At 40.0% G+C, this 17,456-nt stretch overlaps 1 protein-coding gene across 6 annotated transcripts in view; it reads left to right on the top strand.

Annotated features, from left to right (window-relative positions):
* STAG1 (stromal antigen 1) overlaps positions 1 to 17,456 on the top strand; it is a 167,965-nt gene that overhangs the window by 33,587 nt on the left and 116,922 nt on the right. For 4 of the 6 annotated variants that reach the window (XM_021394526.1, XM_021394524.1, XM_021394527.1 and 1 more), the window contains 2 exons: positions 2,048 to 2,182; positions 8,740 to 8,842. In XM_021394526.1, coding sequence (XP_021250201.1) covers positions 2,154 to 2,182; positions 8,740 to 8,842 — 132 coding nt within the window. In that variant the 5' untranslated portion in view covers positions 2,048 to 2,153. Of the gene's footprint in view, positions 1 to 2,047; positions 2,183 to 2,739; positions 2,763 to 8,739; positions 8,843 to 17,262; positions 17,392 to 17,456 lie in introns of those variants that run through there. The other 2 variants (XM_021394528.1, XM_021394530.1) reach the window with 2 other exon arrangements.

Genomic DNA, 17,456 nt, shown 5'->3' with positions numbered 1-17,456 from the left:
GCAACTGTGTTGGATGTAGGTGAAGGATAGCACTGGCTTGGACCATGTCAGGGGTAGTGGTATTCCATGCAGTGTAAGATACCAGTGCTGGTCAGTCCCATGAAGCAAGCAGGATTTTGACTTCTCTGTTTGGGCTCTTGGCTGTGCATTGTTCATTTTCCAGCTTGCCAGCACCAACACTTGTTATATTTAGCACTCCTTGGCTTAATCCTTGTTAACTGCCTTTGAATACGCACAAGACAATAGAAGGACAACTTTGTTGTTTTCAAGATGTCTGAGTCTGGACCTAACCACATGCAGCTGCATTTTTTCCAGCATTGTTTTGCAATTTAATGTTCAACACAGAGGGTTGAGGAAAATACCACAGGACCCCGCAGTCGCTTTTGTGTCAGTTTGTCCTCTGTATATACTGTGTCAAGGCTGTGTGTCCAACTTCCTTAGTTCTTCAGTCTCTTCTGACTTAAGAGCTCACCTCTTCTCGCTTGGACTTTCTATACCCTTAATACCATACTTTCTTTTTGACTAAGTTGTATCTGAGCAAGCATACTTTACCTTGTGCGAAAGCACTTCCAGATAATGCATTTGAGCGCATATGGCATAGCAGTTATTAAGGGTGATAGCTAAGTTAAAAAATCGAGTAATAGTAATTTTTTAACAGATGTCCAGAATGCCTTATACATCTGCAGAGAATGCTGCACATGAAATATGCATCAATTTTCTTCAACTTCTTTTGAAATATCTTTTGAAAAGTGAGATTGATGGCCTATATCCTTCTAGAATTAGATAAAAACAAATTGTCGATCCATTTCCTTTGAAGAATAGTTAGCATATGAAGGAATGTGTGTATAAGTGCATGTGTGCTTGTGTGTGCACTAAAAATATTTCTTGTGTTTAAAATAAAGGGAATGTATTACTAAACAAGATTGATATTACAGTTAAAAATGTGTATACCTCATGGTGTACATGATGTGGTGACATGGTGATGAGATGCTGTAAGTAAAACTGTTGATAGCACGAAGTAGTAAGTACTGGCAGAAATAGCTGTATGCATCTGTAAGTCTAATTAGAACTGTAATAACCAGAGGCAAAGAAGTCTGTTCACATTGTACAGTTACAATTTTGTTAAATAAATATTGATGTAGTAGGATGCAAATAATACTTCACATGTTGTACTGTTTTGATTACACTGGTGCAGTTTTATTTAGATAGTTTAATGATAGTCTTGTTACCTCTTTCTGCCTTGATTTAGCCCATCTGCCACATTGCCCCATTATTTAATGGCAGTTACTGCTGCTGTCACTAGTCTACTCCTTGGTCAGTCTTCTGTGTGGAGAGATATTACTAGTGGAACTAGCAGTGCCATGCATGCAGTCTAATTTATTGCTTAAACTTTGGTTTCATCATGTTAACATATTTCCTATTACATGTAAACACTTCTCCAGCTTCTGACTTATCTTCTCTGAAGTTCAGCCACACAGATCTGTGAGCCTGTTAGTCTGATTTTAGAGGTGTAGTTCAATTAAGGGGATATCATCAGGGTTGTTGTCATGCCTAAATCAGAACCTATATGATTTTTGGTAGGGGTCTTCTGCCTTTATTCATACCTAAAAAAGGTTGTTTCTCATGAAAGCGAACTTCTGTCTTTCAAGTTTATTCTATTGTTCTGTAAGAAGAGAGTAGATTCCTTAAATCTACATCATCACATGCTTTCTGGTTGCTCACATTCATATATTTATCCTGTTCATTAAATTTTTTTCTGTTCTGTTTGCTTTTTTATATTAGTTACTGTAAATAAATATGGGAGGTAATAGAAAATTGTTTTGATTACACAATACAATGCCCTTAAGCAGCATGTGAAGCAAAACCCTAAGCAGAAATGGAACCACAGAATGCAAGAATATGGTTACACTGTCCTGGAGACAAGGATTCTGAACTTCAGGTGGACTAAGTGATCACGCTTCAAACTGAATGCAGAACTTCTGCTTACAGTGGTTTTCATTCAGCTGTTCTGGAATCACAGCTAACACTATTTTTCTCTTTTTTACAGACTGGACTCTGACATTCTTTTCATGAAAGAGGTTTCCAAGTAGTTGTCTTGTTATAACTTTGAGAAGAAGTTCTATGTAGCTCTTACTTTCGAGAGTGCTGCAAAAATGATTACTTCAGATTTGCCAGTACTACAGTGAGTATGCATTTCTTTACGTACTTGAATTTCTCAGCTTTCAAAATGCAGAAGTGAGCAGGGAGCAGAACCTGAGGATAAAGCATGAGCTTGAGAAGAGTAGATCAGTCTTCCAGACCTGCTGTGTTGTCATAGGCTGAAAAATGTAAAACTTACTGGTTTCCTCTAAAGGTTGGCTCTTTTTATATGGTGATTTTATCTGATGTGAAAAGCAAAAACAAGTATTTGCTACTTTTATGCTTCTTAATGTTGTAAGATTTCAAAAATAGGAATGGGCTTTTGTCATAACTGAGCACATTTTTGTATTCCAGGTGCGTACTCTTTCTTCCAATGAGCTGTATTTATTGTGCAAAATTCCTTTTGCTTCTCTAGTTGAAGAGGGCAAGCAGTGTTCACATGTTCTGATCACGCAGTAATGTCCATGCACCCAGCCCTGCAGCGCTGTTTCCTCACAGTCTTTTTCCCGCCCTTTTTAAAACCCGCCCTCCCAGCGGTGCTGCCGGCCGTGCTGATTGGCTGAGCCACTCCTCACAGAGCCGGAGCAGTCAGCAGTAGTTGATAACTTGTTGGGAATGGAAAGGTGAACATGGCAGTAAGCATTGGGTGTAAAAGAGCCTTCCTTCAGTGATGTTCCAAGCCTAAGATTTAAGTCCCTTTAAGAATCTGAATGCTTCAACAATTGTAACGTTATTGAACTTAATAATGGTATTCCTGGCATTGCCAATATCTCCAATATTTTTAAAGCCATTTTCAGAGAAAAGCTAATTCCTGTGGTGAGCCAGTGGTGGGGTGGCTGTGCTGGGTACCACTGGGGAGGAGTGTTCCGGGAGATGTTCTCAGTTAATATTTTCCTGTGTGTGCCATGTTCAAGAAGTAACAGTGTGTTTGTGAAATGTGCTGAGGACAGAAAGCTTTTACATTTTGTCACTGTAGTGATGGGAAAGGGATATTCCCATTCCCAGTTCACAAGTCTAGATGGCCTTAAGAAGTGAATGAAACAGCGCAGAATTTAAAGCTATAAAAGGCATGTTAATCGATTCCGTAATTCAGCACACCAGCTGAGAAGTGTGAGGGACATTTGATATTGCAGTTCTGTTCAATCCAGAGAAGATTGAGGTGATGGTAAACCACCAATATTGTGCAACTTAAAACAACCAAACCAACCTTTAAGGCTGTCCATTTTAAACAAAGAGTCTTAAAGTCAATTTATTATATTATTATACTTTACTAAGAACAGTATCAATTATTCCCTCTCAAAATTCTTCCCTTTGAGGCGACACAAAAAGGAGGAATCTTTAATTTTTCTGGGTTCACTGAAATGGCTTCAGAATGTCATGAAGGCAGAATACTACATATCCACATTTCAGACATAGCACAGTACTCTGTCTGGTTTACGTGACCTAGGTGACTGTTGGAAGCTGTGTCTCGGTGGGATGAGTCATGTTTGCTGTGAGGCATGCTCTCAGATTTTGAAGATCAACCATGGGAGCTGATTCATCCATGATTCATGAGCCTATGCATTTAGCCATTTTTCTTTGTGAATGCTTTTCTTCACCAGGCTTAGGCTGATGGTAGCAATTACTGGATTTATGTCTGCCAGAACCTTGAGCCACCTCAACAATGCTGGCAAAGTTTACAGAAGTGTTTTTATTTACTAAAACTGGTATATGAACATAAGAAGTGACCACACAAAAAACCTTAGTTTTGTTTTAAGAGCATGGTATGAATTACATAGCTAAGGCTTTGTGTAGTAGCAAAAGGAAGGTAAATTTAATTCAGTTGATTTATTTTGCCGAGATTTGAAATTTACTGTGTCAGTGGAAATATGTTCTTTAGAAGCATGACTTAGCAAAGGGCTTACGAGTAACCCATTAATTCTTCATTACCGTATGGTTAGTTTCATTGGACAGGATTTACAACTTCAGAATAATACCCAGAGTTTTTGGAGGCATTCTGGAGTTACTACCAGGTTTTTTAGGATGTCTGTGCCACCACAAAAACCAGAAAGAAAGGCAGAGTATACTTAAATTCCTTAAAGAGGTTATGATTTCTCTTTCTTGGTTCTATGCTTCTATTGGTTCTATGTCAGGGTGGAGGCCTGTCGCAAGTGATGTCCTCCAAGGCTCAGTCTTGGGACTGGTGCTTTTCAACATCTTTATCAATGACATAGATGATGGAATTGAGTGCACCCTCAGCAAGTTTGCAGATGATACCAAGTTAAGCAGTGCAGTCAGTACATTGGAGGGAAGGGAAGCCATCCAGAGGGACCTGGATAGGCTGGACAAGTGGTTCCATGTGAACCTAATGAGGTTCAACAAGGCCAAATGCAAGGTGCTGCACTTGGGCTGGGGCAATCCCAGGTATTTATACAGACTGGGGGAAGAACTCCTTGAGAGCAACCCTGCAGAGAAGAATTTGGAGGTCTTGATGGACGAGGAGTTGGACATGAGCCAGCAGTGTGTGCTTGCAGCTGGGAAGGCCAACTATGTTCTGGGCTGCATTAAAAGAGGAGTGGCCAGCAGGGAGAGGGAGGTGATTGTCCCCCGCTACTTGGCTCTTGTGAGGCCCCATATGGAGTACTGCGTTCAGGCCTGGGACCCCCAGCACAAGAAAGGCGCAGAGCTCTTGGGACGAGTCCAGAGGGGGGCCACTAAGATGATCAGAGGGCTGGAGCACCTCTCCTGTGAGGAAAGGTTGAGGGAACTGGGCTTGTTCAGTTTGGAGAAGAGAAGGCTCTGGGGAGACCTCATTGTTTACTTCCAATACTTGAAGGGAGCATATAAACAGGAGGGGGAGCGATTGTTTATGAGGGTGGATAGCAATAGGACAAAGGGGAATGGTTTTAAACTGAGACGGGGAGGTTTAGGTTAGATATTAGGAGGAAGTTTTTCACACAGAGGGTGGTGACGTGCTGGAACAGGTTGCCCAAGGAGGTTGTGGATGCCTGGTCCCTGGGGGCATTCAAGGCCAGACTGGACGTGGCTCTGGGCAGCCTGGTCTAGTGGTTGGTGACCCTGCACACAGCAGAGGGGTTGAAACTCAATGATCTTTGAGGTCTTTTTCAACCCAGGTCATTCTATGATTCCTTACTCTGGTTAGCCTGGTCTTGTAGGTCTCGCCATGCTCTGCTGAGTTCTCTCATATCTCTGCCGTGTTAAAGGTGTCTTGGAGAGGAAGGGCTTAGCCTTCAGCACTGCTGCCTTTCCTCTTGTGTCGTGGGTCTCCTTAGGCCCACTTTATTTTCCATCCCAACAGCTTCAGGAAAGGTAAATGGTAAATTGTGGTGAAGCGTAAGTTTTTCTCTCAGGTGATGAGTCACACACACATGAAATATAAGGATAGGATAATTCTGGTCTACTAAGTTGCAGGTGACTGCCACAGGCAAAACTGCTTCCTAGCAGCTCTGCAAGATGTGTAGGGAACGAGGGAGATGGATGCTGGCCAGATGCTCCTCTCAGTAAGTGTTAAAAACCTGACAGAACTGCAGGCAGTTCTGAGATGCTTTACTCCTCCCCTGAGTTCATAACTAAGAAGAAAGGGGCATGTGTGTATGTATTCAGAGCAGCTGCAAGGCTTTGACCAAAGCAAGAAGTGCTTCCTCCCACATTGAAGGAGATCTAGGCCTCAGTGCAAGGGCCTTTCTGTCCAGGAGCTGCATGGTTCCAACAGAACTCCCTGCTTCTGGAAATACTGCAGGTGTTTGTTTTCATGTTAAGTCAGCCAAGGACTGTGGGTTGTCCTTATCCTGTCACCCCTTTCCATAAATGTGATCTGCTTATTAATTTGTTCCCCTATTACAAGCTTATACTCTTTGTGGGAAGAAATGTTCTCTCTTCCCCACTTACTGCTAGAGTGAGATTGATATTTTTAAATTTTGAACATTTGTATTTGAGATGCTTGTCTGGATCACCTTGCCATCAGTGGAGGGAAGAAAACTTACAAATTGTCTAACCTATTTTGGACAATGACTTTAGTGTGAGGTAAGATGAGATGAATCTTACCTCACTGATTTCTTGAGCGTCTCCAAAAAAGCTTCCAGCAAACAAGAGGTGTTTTGACAGGAGAATCAGAGAAGCATGTTTATCAGGTTTAAGACAGCACTTTGCTTAAGATAGTGAAAAGGTTGATAATTGTTCGAATGTTCATTTCATATGTAGAGCTCTGAAGCAACTGAAATTTCGGTCACTAAACATACAAATCTCCATAGAGTTATACCAGACACTGGGTGTACCCAAATGAAGTTGTCTGTGAACTAGATGCATGCAAAATAATAGCACGGTTTGATTAATTTCCTTCCATAACGCAGCATTTCGGGGTAACGCCATTTGTCGTGGCAGACTGCTGAATCTGGTTTTAATAGAGAAAAACATTTGTCCTGATGACATTAGGTGTGCGGTTTTATAAGCTTTTATAGTTACAGCATTTCCACAGAAATGTGGGTATTGTTTGGACCACTCCATGCCTGAAACTTTTTTGTTAGAGTTCTGTGTGGATGAGAGAGCAGCTGGTTTTTTCTACAGAGAACAAGAGTGAATGGCTTTAATTTATCTGCAGCAGCAGAATGCAGCAGATATTATTATGCATGCTTCTCACTTCTGTATTCAGAAGTTATTTAAAAAAAAAAAAAAAAGCTGTCATTGTGTGGCAAATGCATGTTTTGCACATTGAGTTGTAGTTCCATCCATATAGGCGTTGTTTTCATCTGTATTTGCTGCCTTAGTTTTCATCAGTGTGAATCTGTTTAACCAAGTCATTTTGAACTGTTGGGCTTTTTTTTTTCTGCATTTGGTTTCATTTATTTTTCAAATTCATATCTCGATGTTGAGTTTTTCAAATTTCCTGTTTAAGGGGCAGCAAATTTAATTCTCTAATTTCATCACACCTAAACTCTAGTTTAAGTTGTAGAAGTACTCTTGCAAAAGCACACAGTCTGAAAACTCCAATGTGCTTGAATACAGTTTGTATTTAATCTGGGTGCATGCATTTCTGGGATATGTAGAGTATTGTGGGGTAGTCCATCGATGTTACTTTCAGAAAAAGCAGTTTGCTGTGTCTCCTGTGTTCTGACTTTTGCAAGGGGTTACGTGCACCGCATGGTGTTCTTGTGCTTGTAAACTGGAAAAGGTCAGAAAATAATTCCTTAAAATACTAGAATTTCATCATAGTTCCACAAAATCATCTAACTTGGAGACCTAGGGGAATACACTAGTTGCTGTCAAGACAGGTATCAGAATCAGATTCTTGATTCTGATATAATGATACTTGCATCTTTCTGCATTACTAAATAGCTTTCTTGATGATGCAGCAAATTTGGGAGGTATTCCTGATCAAACAAGAAACAAAACAAACGAGCAAAAATCACAGACAGCGTGGAAGATCTGTGTAGGTCTTAGCTTGCTGATGCTTCTCGGTTTCCACAAACCAGATCACTGATGCATTTTATATTGGAGGGTGTATAATATAATGGAATAGGCCTGATTTTTTTTTTCCCCTTCCCCCCATATACGTTCTGCAGCAATTTAACTGCCTTCACTTCAAGAAAATTATACGGCCTTTAAGGAAATCTATGATTAGAACTAGACTTGACCCAACTTTGAATAACCTAGGACATTACTACAGGTATTCTTGCATTTATGGAGATGTCATGCACTGCTGGTCTTGCAAACTGGGAACAATGCACATCATTAACAGATGGTTTTGGTTATGGGTTTGTCTTGGGCAAAATGTCATGTCTCAGAACATGACTTAAGAGCTGAGTTTCTTCAAGCAGCCAAGCCTGTTTTGAAGGCAGGTACCTGTGGACCTGGCTTGTAGGGGAAAAGAAGAGGAATTGGAGGTAATGAATGTTTTTTCCCTATTGAATATGGCCTTAGTCTAAACCAGGAATTACTAAAATTATTGTGGACTTCTCTGCTAATAATCTGGGCTTTGTCAGGTTTCTTTTGTTTGTTTGTTTTGATTATTACACAAGTGAAAGCATTTTCCTAGCTACAAGGATCTTAAATGATTTAAGATTGAAGTGAGTCTTGTGGTTTGTGCCTCATGGTCACTGTTAATCCTTTTTTTATTAACAGCTGCACAATGGCATTGTCTTCAAGTGTGACTAAAAACATGATTTAACCCTAGTGAGAACTTGTGCAACTATCCTCATGATGTGGTAGCCACATCAGATGCCCGACCGCTTTCTCTCTGACCTAAAAAGCAGCTCAAAAGTACTTATAAAAGAAAGCTGATACTAGTGAATACACCATGTAGGATGGGTATGTTGACAATGTGCTGCTGAATAGAGCAAGTTTTTGAAGTGCAACTTGGTTTTAAAAGAAGCTGTTAATTTAAATAAGTTTCAGTCTATAAAATGACATTCCAGCCCATAAAAAGGTAAGGACTTTTGCCAGGGGTGGCATTGCTTGGTTCCTTAGTTTGCAGAATAAATGTGGCAAGCCTTTTAATGCTGACTTTTTTTTTTCCTGATTTGGGACTAAACATTTAATCAGTCAGTTATAGATTACTTGTTGATTTCAAATCATTTTCATTTATCTAGTATTTTTCCCCCCTAGGGATTCTACAAATGAAACTACTGCACATTCAGATGCTGGCAGTGAGCTTGAAGAAACAGAAGTCAAAGGAAAAAGAAAAAGGGGCCGTCCTGGCAGGCCTCCAGTATGTGTAATTTAGTTTTATTTTGTTATGCATCTATCTAAAATTGACTGCAAACTGTTTTTCATCTAATCGTCTTGTGGTCACGTAAATAGGCTTTTCATGAGCCCTATGTCAAACTATGAGGACTTGTAGTATGAAATATTTATCAGATTGAAATAGAAGTGTTTGAAGTAGTTAAAAAGGGACATAAAATGAGTTCATAGTAGCTTTTAAAAATTTACTAGATATGTACTGTGTTGTTGTTGTCATATTACAACATTCTTCCAGACTTCAGAGGAATCTCACTGAACATGACCACTTTGTTTAGGAAGTTTTAATGAATTTTTTTTTTCAAGTGATGAATGACTGCTGAGCCATCTTCTTAGTGATTGATAATCTCTTAATGTGAATGGAATAGTTTCAGCATAGTACTAACGATGTCTTAACGATCAACTAACACACCTTAAAAAAGTCATATAATTGTCATACTTGATGTTCTACATATAGATAGGGAGCTTCAACCTCTTATCTAATGTACAACAGTAGTTAACCCATGATTTTACTGTCAGCTGTGTAAGATTTGCTAACAGACTGCTTTTTTTCATTGTGTTTGCCCATTTCTGGCCCACAAATGGGAACATGCAGAAACAATTCTCTATTACAGAGTTAAGGTAGATTTATATTTTCATTTATTTTACAAATTACTACCCAATTAATTAGAAATTACTGAAGGTCTGTTGTGTCTTGGGCTCTTTTTCTTTTTTAAGTTCAAGGCCATGTGGTGCAGTTCTTTTGTTTGATTGTATCACTTAAAGTACACAGTGTGCAATAAGATTTTTGGTGGGAAATTCTGTGTTTGCTATTAATTGTTTTGGTTCTCTTCTTAGTGTTTGTCTACAGGTACACTCCCAGTACGAATGCCTAAATATATAGTGCTAGGAGATTGAGATTTTGTGCATTTTTTTTCCTTTTTATCCTAAGAGCATCCACCCTAAATCTAATTCCTTAAGCATTGGCTAGTGAGGCTGTAGGAATTAACAGAAGCATGTGTTCTCTCTCTGGCATGCAGACATAGCATACTGGCTTTCAATTTGCATCACAGTTTCTGGAGTTTGTGAGCCAAGATTTTAGGTCCTGGGCTTTTCTTGGTGTTACCGATGTCTGGCGACCCTTTTAGTATTGTTCTTGCACGTAGAGAACCTAAACCTGGTCTCTGGCCAGCAACTGCACGTAACATCAATATGATGAGCAGCAAAATGGCGTTTATTAGTGAGAGCTACAGAAATATATAGTATTTCTTATCTTTTTACTAGACTGTTCCAGAAGCTCACGTGGGGCTCCTGGCCAATCATATTAAATCTCCCGCTTCTGACCTGTCACTTCCGAAAGGCCATACACGGAGTTGTTGTGCCCCTTGTTATGAAAACAAAGAAGCACGGCCCCCTGTGTCTACGACACAGGTTCAAGTATTTAGGTGAACCAATAACAAGCATATGGGGAAGGGCCTTTCCGCGTTACAGACCGAGATCTGTGACACGCCTACTACAACATCTTGGCAAGTCTTAACTCCTTCCTGAAAGTTTTTAGATAGCGTTTTCTGTGAGACCGTGTATTTTTCACCAGATAGATAAGCTTACCTTATCTTAACAAGAAAGATGCAGAGAGAAGAAATCATCTACTTACACAGTCTGTAAGCAAAGGGCAATGTTAGAAATTGTTAATATTTCACTAGTAAGTGTATCAGTTTTCAGATGTCCAATTGAAAAAAAGAACAAACAAACGTGGTGCAACCTGATTGCTAACCCAGAACGCGGTCAGTCTGTGAATTTAAGGTAAAACAACATTGATATTATTACATACCCCTTTCATATTGACTGGAAAAGAAAGATGAATGTTATAGAATGTGTTCCTCTATTTGAGCATATCAGTAGCTCCTATGAGAATATTTACTGAAGCACTCTGTTGGTCCTGCTATCAAGTTTCTACAGGAGCATTTGCTTATTATATATAGAACAACTCCATGTTCTTTAAGTGTACATGCTTGTAAAGTGTTGAAAATACTGGGGAAGCAGTCATTACTGACTCAAAATGATGGGCTATGAGCTGTCTTGCTGCTGAGGACCAAGATGCTGTGAAACCATCACCTTAATGTTTGTTAGAAATGAAAAAAAGCAAATCTAGTCTTTAAAACCAAGGAAGACAATAGAAAGTAAGTAGTTTTTATAATTCTTGTTTTCCAAAATGTGCAGTTCTTTGCATAATTCTGATTTCTTTACTCCTTTCTACCTCTAACCTAAAATCACAAGCAAGATATTGTGGGTCTGAACGGGATTCAGAGAAGAGCAACAGCGATGGTCAATCATGGAATCATTTAGAGTGGGAAGGACTTTGTGAGGTTCTGTTCCAACCTGCTCAAAGTGGGGTCAGCTTTGGGATCAGAGCACATTACTCAAGGCCTTTCCTTCTGGTTCTGAAAACCTTGAGGGCTGGGTGTTATACAGCCTCTCTAAGCAATTTGTTTCATTGCTTGACTTTTCTAGTGCTGAAAAGCTTTTTCCTTTTACTTGATCAGAACCTTTCTTGTTTCAGTTCTTGACTGTTGTCACTTGTCCTCTCACCATATGCTGCTGCAATAAAAGCCTTGCTGGGGAAGTGTTCCCAGCCCCTGACGATAATGGACCAGAAATGGTCACAGAATTCCAGATACAGACTAGCAAGTGCTGAGTGGAAGAGGATAATCCACTTACTTGGTGTACTGGCTGTGTTCCATAAATGCAGCCCAGACTGCTGATAAGCTGTACTAACAGGTCATGCTGCTGGCTACCATGAATCTGATGTTATTTTCCACAGAGCTGTTCCCCAGCTAGCCAGTCTGCGGCATGTAGGTGCAGGACAGGTTTTTGTCCATTTTGAAATTCGAGTGTCCTGTTAGCCTAGTCTGCCAGACTGTGAACAGCAGTCTTGCCCTTGATATCAGTGAGTGGACTCTGTGCCAATTTCATGTCGTCTGCACAATTGACAGGAACCCATTTTCTCCCCGCCTTGGCTATCTGATAAAGATGTGGAACAGGACGTGTTCCAGCGTAATCTTCTGTCACGCTCCTTTATTGCCAGTCTCCAGGTAGAGACTGACATGTTAGCCACTGTCCTCTGAGCCCAACACTTCTATCATTTGTCCACTTCTGTTCTACTTCTGTTGTCTGCCCATCTAGATCACAACTTCTCAACTTGCATAGAATAATATTGTGAGAGATTGTTGAAAGCACAGCTACAATTGATAAATAACATTTACTGCTTTCCCTTCACCACAGATTTTCTTAGTTTTTGTGATGGTTTCACACAAAATGTTTATGTTTGGATCCACAACAGCACCTTGCCTGCATAGTTCATACTGCAGCAATGGAAGGGAATAAATAAGGACCTTCCGCAAAAAATGACTGAAAAGGAAAAAGCCATTCAGTCTCTGATATCCTTAAGGGGAAATGTAGACACCTTTGGAAGACTAGTTCTAGGCATTTAAATTTATAACATAATTTGGTATTGAAAATCATTGGCTTAGTAATTGAGGCATTGGTTTTGCAAACATTGCATTTTCACTTTCCTCCTCCTCCACACTGCAAACTCATCCCTGCTGCGATCCTGTCCAGATTCCACAGCTGAATTGTGTGACACAGGAGGCGTGGCTCCCCGCACCTCCATCTGCTAAGATCACTTTTATTTCCTACTTAGCTACTACCTATCTTTAGTCTTAGACATGTAACAGATTACAGTATTTAGAGCTAGTCTGCTCAGCTGATGTTGAGATATTTTGTTTTTCATTTCTCTTATGATCTTAAAGAAAGGCTTTGTGCCCAAAGGTACTTACTGGTTCAGTAATTTTTTTTCTCTAACTAAAATATTATGGTCTAGTAAGATTTAATCTCTCCACAGAAATGTTGACTTGCCTATGTCCTTAGGTCATTGCAGCCATGGTTGCACATCTGCCATAAACATATTGACCTCTTTTGGAAAGAGGTCTTCTCTTCTGTATACAATGTACTCTGTCAAAATATATATATGTATTTAATAAGGTTTCAGCTGTTCTGTTGTAGAATTGATTTCACATTTTATGAGAAAGACAGACTGGTGTTTTATTTCCAGCCTTCTTTTTCTAGAAAAAGATGTTTTCTCATTGCAGTTTGGACACTTCTGTAAGCGACAGAACTCATTTAAAAATTTATCATTTGTAGCAGAGATCTTTTTGATTCATAGAGAACCTTAATATTTTGGGAAACGTTTTCTTCCTGAAAGTGCTACTTTCAGCGTTGCTCCCCCAATTCTATAGAGACAGTTCTAAAGGAGACCTTACTGGGTAGAGTACACAATTGACTGGTGAAGAGATTAAGCATATTGATCCGGCAGAGTAACTCTCAGAATGTAATCTGGTTGCACTGAACTCATGCAGTGAATCTAGCAGGAGCTGCACCATGTTCTGTTCTAGCGCTGGTATGACTGGGGCAGGCGTCCCCTGGTCCATGTCCGCTTCTGAACACCCAAGCTGTAGAGCAGATGCCTGTGGAGCAATTGGCTGGGTCAGGTGAATCTGTCCAGTCAGTGGGTATTTCTTAATGTATGTGTTTACATAAAGCTGTTTGTGAGCATACCCAACTAGATGTATGTTTAGTAAATCATGTGCTGTGTATGTAAGGAGTGATGTGTGACAGTCCTCTGGTTAGAGTTGCTGAGTAACATTATCCAAAGAATGCCTTTTCTGTACGCTGCGTTATTGAAATTGGACGCTCTCTTCTAGGTAGGGGATTTGAAACCCCAGTGCAGCTTTCACATTAGTGAGCTCAGGCTCAGATCAGTTATTTATCCTTTGTTTTTGCCTCCTCTCTTGGATCAGAGATCTCTTTCAGAGTTGTTTAATTTCAGTTCCCATGCTTTATATTAACCTACCTGGCCTTGCCTCCCCAGGATCTCAGAATTGCTTGGCTTAAACCTCATCTCTTGGAGGTCTAAGGGAATGAGAGATGTTTGTGGTAATATTTCAGCTATCGTGTTTTGAAATAGGAGTAGCTAGAGATTGGCTTGTTTGGAGGATAGGATGAAAAGTCAGTATGTTCCAGGGGCAGCAATTCTGAGGTCTGTGCTGGTGCATTTCTCATCTCATAGTCCTGGAAGCTGCTGCATGCCTTTCTCCAGCTTCTCTCCTCATGTTTCTTTTTAAGGCAAGATGAAGCAAGGCACTTTGGATGCTTTTGTCCCCAGCACAGGCTGTACAGTTTTGCTTTCAGGTACTTTTGTATTTATTTCTTTTGGTGTGGAGGAGAAAGACCACAGTACCTTATATTTGCTTTCATATGTGAGATTTTAAATTTGCAACTGACTCTTAGCTTTATTTAGTCTCGTATCTGGATGATAAATACTCCAGGGGATTGAGTTTTCCTCTTAGTTCCAAATCACATGCATCCCATTAACAGTAGGAAGAAATCCTCTTGGAAGAATTTATTTTAATAGTAGCCAAGTTTTGTGGTTTAGCATGACATACATCACTGTCCTGTTTCAGCTTGCTTGCCTGATGTTTTAGGTCTGTCCCTTAAAACTGGAGTTGAATAAGTCTTTATGCATGTCTGAAGCAGCTCTACATGAAATGTGTGTTGCTAGTCCTGTATTTTGTCTTTATTTGCAGGATGAGGTTTTTCAGACAAGAGTACCTTGTTTGTTTCTGTGATGAGGAAGTTCAAAGGACTGAGTCCAGTAACTTCTATCTGGATGGCCATGACAATGTTATGAAATAGGCAGCTTCTTTTTACGAGGATTCATTCAGAAAGAGCTCAAACCAGATACTCTTCTGCTTAATAGTGTTATAAAGCAGAAGTTTCTTGAGATAATGATGCCTTTGAGAAGCAAGTTCTTCTGTCTTACTCAAGTGGGGGGTGAGAAAGCTGCTTCTGTCTTAAGAAATGGGGTGTTGCTTTAAATTCCTTATGATGTGAGTACACATGTAGGCTGTCACTGGGGGGGCAGATAGAATTAATGACCTGTAATTCTTCTACTGTCTATTTCTTCTTGAAATATTTCCCATCAGTTTGGGCAGTGTTAATGGAAAATGTCAAACCATTTTGTTTTCTTGTTTTATTTAGTGTGTCAGTGAACTCTATTACTTGTTAACTCTATTACTTGTTCACTCAAGTGCGAGTCACTTTTTTTCCCTTCAGTATCATTTTAAAGACATGAAAGGAAAAACATTATCTAGCTAATTTATTACAGAATTCTTAATTTTTGCAATATTAGTCTAATTACAGTTAAGTATTCTGTTTCCTGTTTGCCCTAGCTGAAGCCATAAAGCAACAGCTGAACTTAGGGGTCAGTAGTAAGACCATTTCAGAGCTTTTTCTGGCATGTTCTGAAACTCCTACATTTCCTAATGCTTATGTGGATTAATTCTCAGACTTACTTGCTGTCAGTTTAGCCTAATGCTCAAATCCAAAAAGAGTAATTAATAATTTCTGTTTTCGTATGACTGTGATTTGGGGACTTTCACATATTTGAGACTGATCTCTGTGACAGTAGTTACTTGGAACATTTTTCTGATTTTGAACAGGAGCAGAGTCACTTCTACTGAATTCTGTGAGAATGAAACTAATGTCCATATTTCTAGTGATTACTATTGTAAAATAATGACATTACAATGCAAAGTATTTTGTGTATAGGTTGAGCTTAGAACTTCGTTTTGGAATAGTTTAGGAAAGAAGAAGACAGGGAAATCTATCTAGGAGTTCTTTGGTCTTTGTGGGATGACCCTAGTTCACGTCTCAGGCAGCATATTCCGTTTTGACACTACCACCCACCTGACTCCATGCACCGCGGTCTCAGACTGAAAGCACAGATTTAGCTGTTACAGGCTCATGCCCCCATGCAGCGCCTTTGTGCAATTAAGAAGCCTCAAGCTTCATTACCTTGCATTACGTCTTTGTCTCCCCCTCTGGAAGCCCTAAATCATTTCAGCAGCATCCTGCTTTGTCTTTGCATCAGGTGCCTGCATTATGAAGGATTATTAATGTATATAGATACAGTGCAGCTAACCAGCTTGTTTTTTCCATGACTTTTCAGGGATCCCTCTCATAAACAGAAGAAAAGTCAGTCTTTTTGAGTCTGGAAAACAATCAGATCTTAGCTACTTCAGTATTCTGACAGACTGATGCTTAAAATGAAAAACAAACAAACCGCCATGGGTGACTGTCAAATTAAGGGGCCTTTAGGTAGGAGGTAGCAATTTCAGGCTGGAAGAGTAGATGAGAAGGGGCACGCAATAACCATCATTGTTGCTCCCATTAGAAAGCTCAGGATTCTGTTTTTCCATCAAATGATCATCAAGATACAGAATCCTCAGGAGAGTGGACTTGATACAAATTTATTCCTGTCAGATCTTATAAAATGTCACATGTTATGCTCGTAAGTGATAGACAGGTTTACTGGAGCCCGACTTATCCTCAGGGGGGCTTGTGCTTTGTGGAAGCTCTTCATGGCATTTAAGGACCTTGTTTTTTGGGTTGAGCTGAAGGACCACCCTAGCCTGTGAATGCACGTCTCTCTTTTGAGATGCAGGACTACCTGTGCTTCGCATTCTTGGTGTGTGTGTTTCACATCCATCTCTTACTTGTTTTCCCTTAATCCTTGCAGTACTTAATGTCACCCTTTTGAATTTCATGTTGAGAGGAACTGAGTATAGAGGGGGCATGTTCTGGCTTACGTTAGCATCTGTGGAGAGCATCAGCTTGCCTTCCTGCTTTCCTTCAGCAGTACTTCTAGCTAGTTCATGTGCTTACGATTTTCTGTCACCCAGACTGAGTAAGAATGTGAATTATACATTCTGGAATGGAATAATGGAGTGCTTTAGTTTGGAAGGGACCTTAAAGACCACCCAATTCCAAACCCCTGCCATGAGCAGAGACAACTCTCGCTAGATCAAGTTACCTAATGCCCCATCCAGCTCAACCTTGAACACCTCCAGGGATGCGGCATCCACCACTATAGGCGGCCTGTGTCAGGGCCTCACTGCTCTCATAAAAAATAATTTCTTCAGAGTATCTAATCAGTATCTAAGTCAAACTACTCTTGCTTCTTCACTCTTTTATTAAATAGTGATGGTGTGTCTCTTCAGAGCTTGGTAGATCTCAAACACTTAGTGTTTTTATAGCTTTCTTGCTGATAAAGGAAACTTCGCAAGAAAAAAATAACTGGGAGAGAACTCATGTTCTTCTAATCACAAATGCAGATGTTATCTAAGAAGCTTTTCATAGATATTCTGCCATTATTTAAGCTTTCCATCTTGCATTTGTATGCAAGTCCTTAACTGACTATTTGCAAGAGGCAGCTGCACTATTCCTCGCCCTTTTCTTTATCTCTCTGTCCCCACCAGTGGCGATCCATTTTAAAGGAGAAGGCTAGACTACAGCTCTGTCTTCTGCCAGCTCTATTCCAGAAATGAGATTCCTTTCCTTTCATCCTGGAAGATGCAACTAAAATGCTGACTTCGTGCTCTTTACTAAAAGCTTTAATGGAAACTGGGTGCCTGTGTATTCAAGGTAAATGGTACTGTGAGGATATTGTCCTCAGTACAATTTTAGAGTTGCTTGCATGTTGTTTTCTA

This window comes from Numida meleagris, chromosome 4 (assembly GCF_002078875.1).
Source record: "Numida meleagris isolate 19003 breed g44 Domestic line chromosome 4, NumMel1.0, whole genome shotgun sequence".
In the NCBI taxonomy this organism is placed as follows: Eukaryota; Metazoa; Chordata; class Aves; order Galliformes; family Numididae; genus Numida; species Numida meleagris.
The sequence above is the reverse complement of the archived record's forward strand: the minus strand, read 5'-3'. Positions and strand labels throughout refer to the sequence as shown.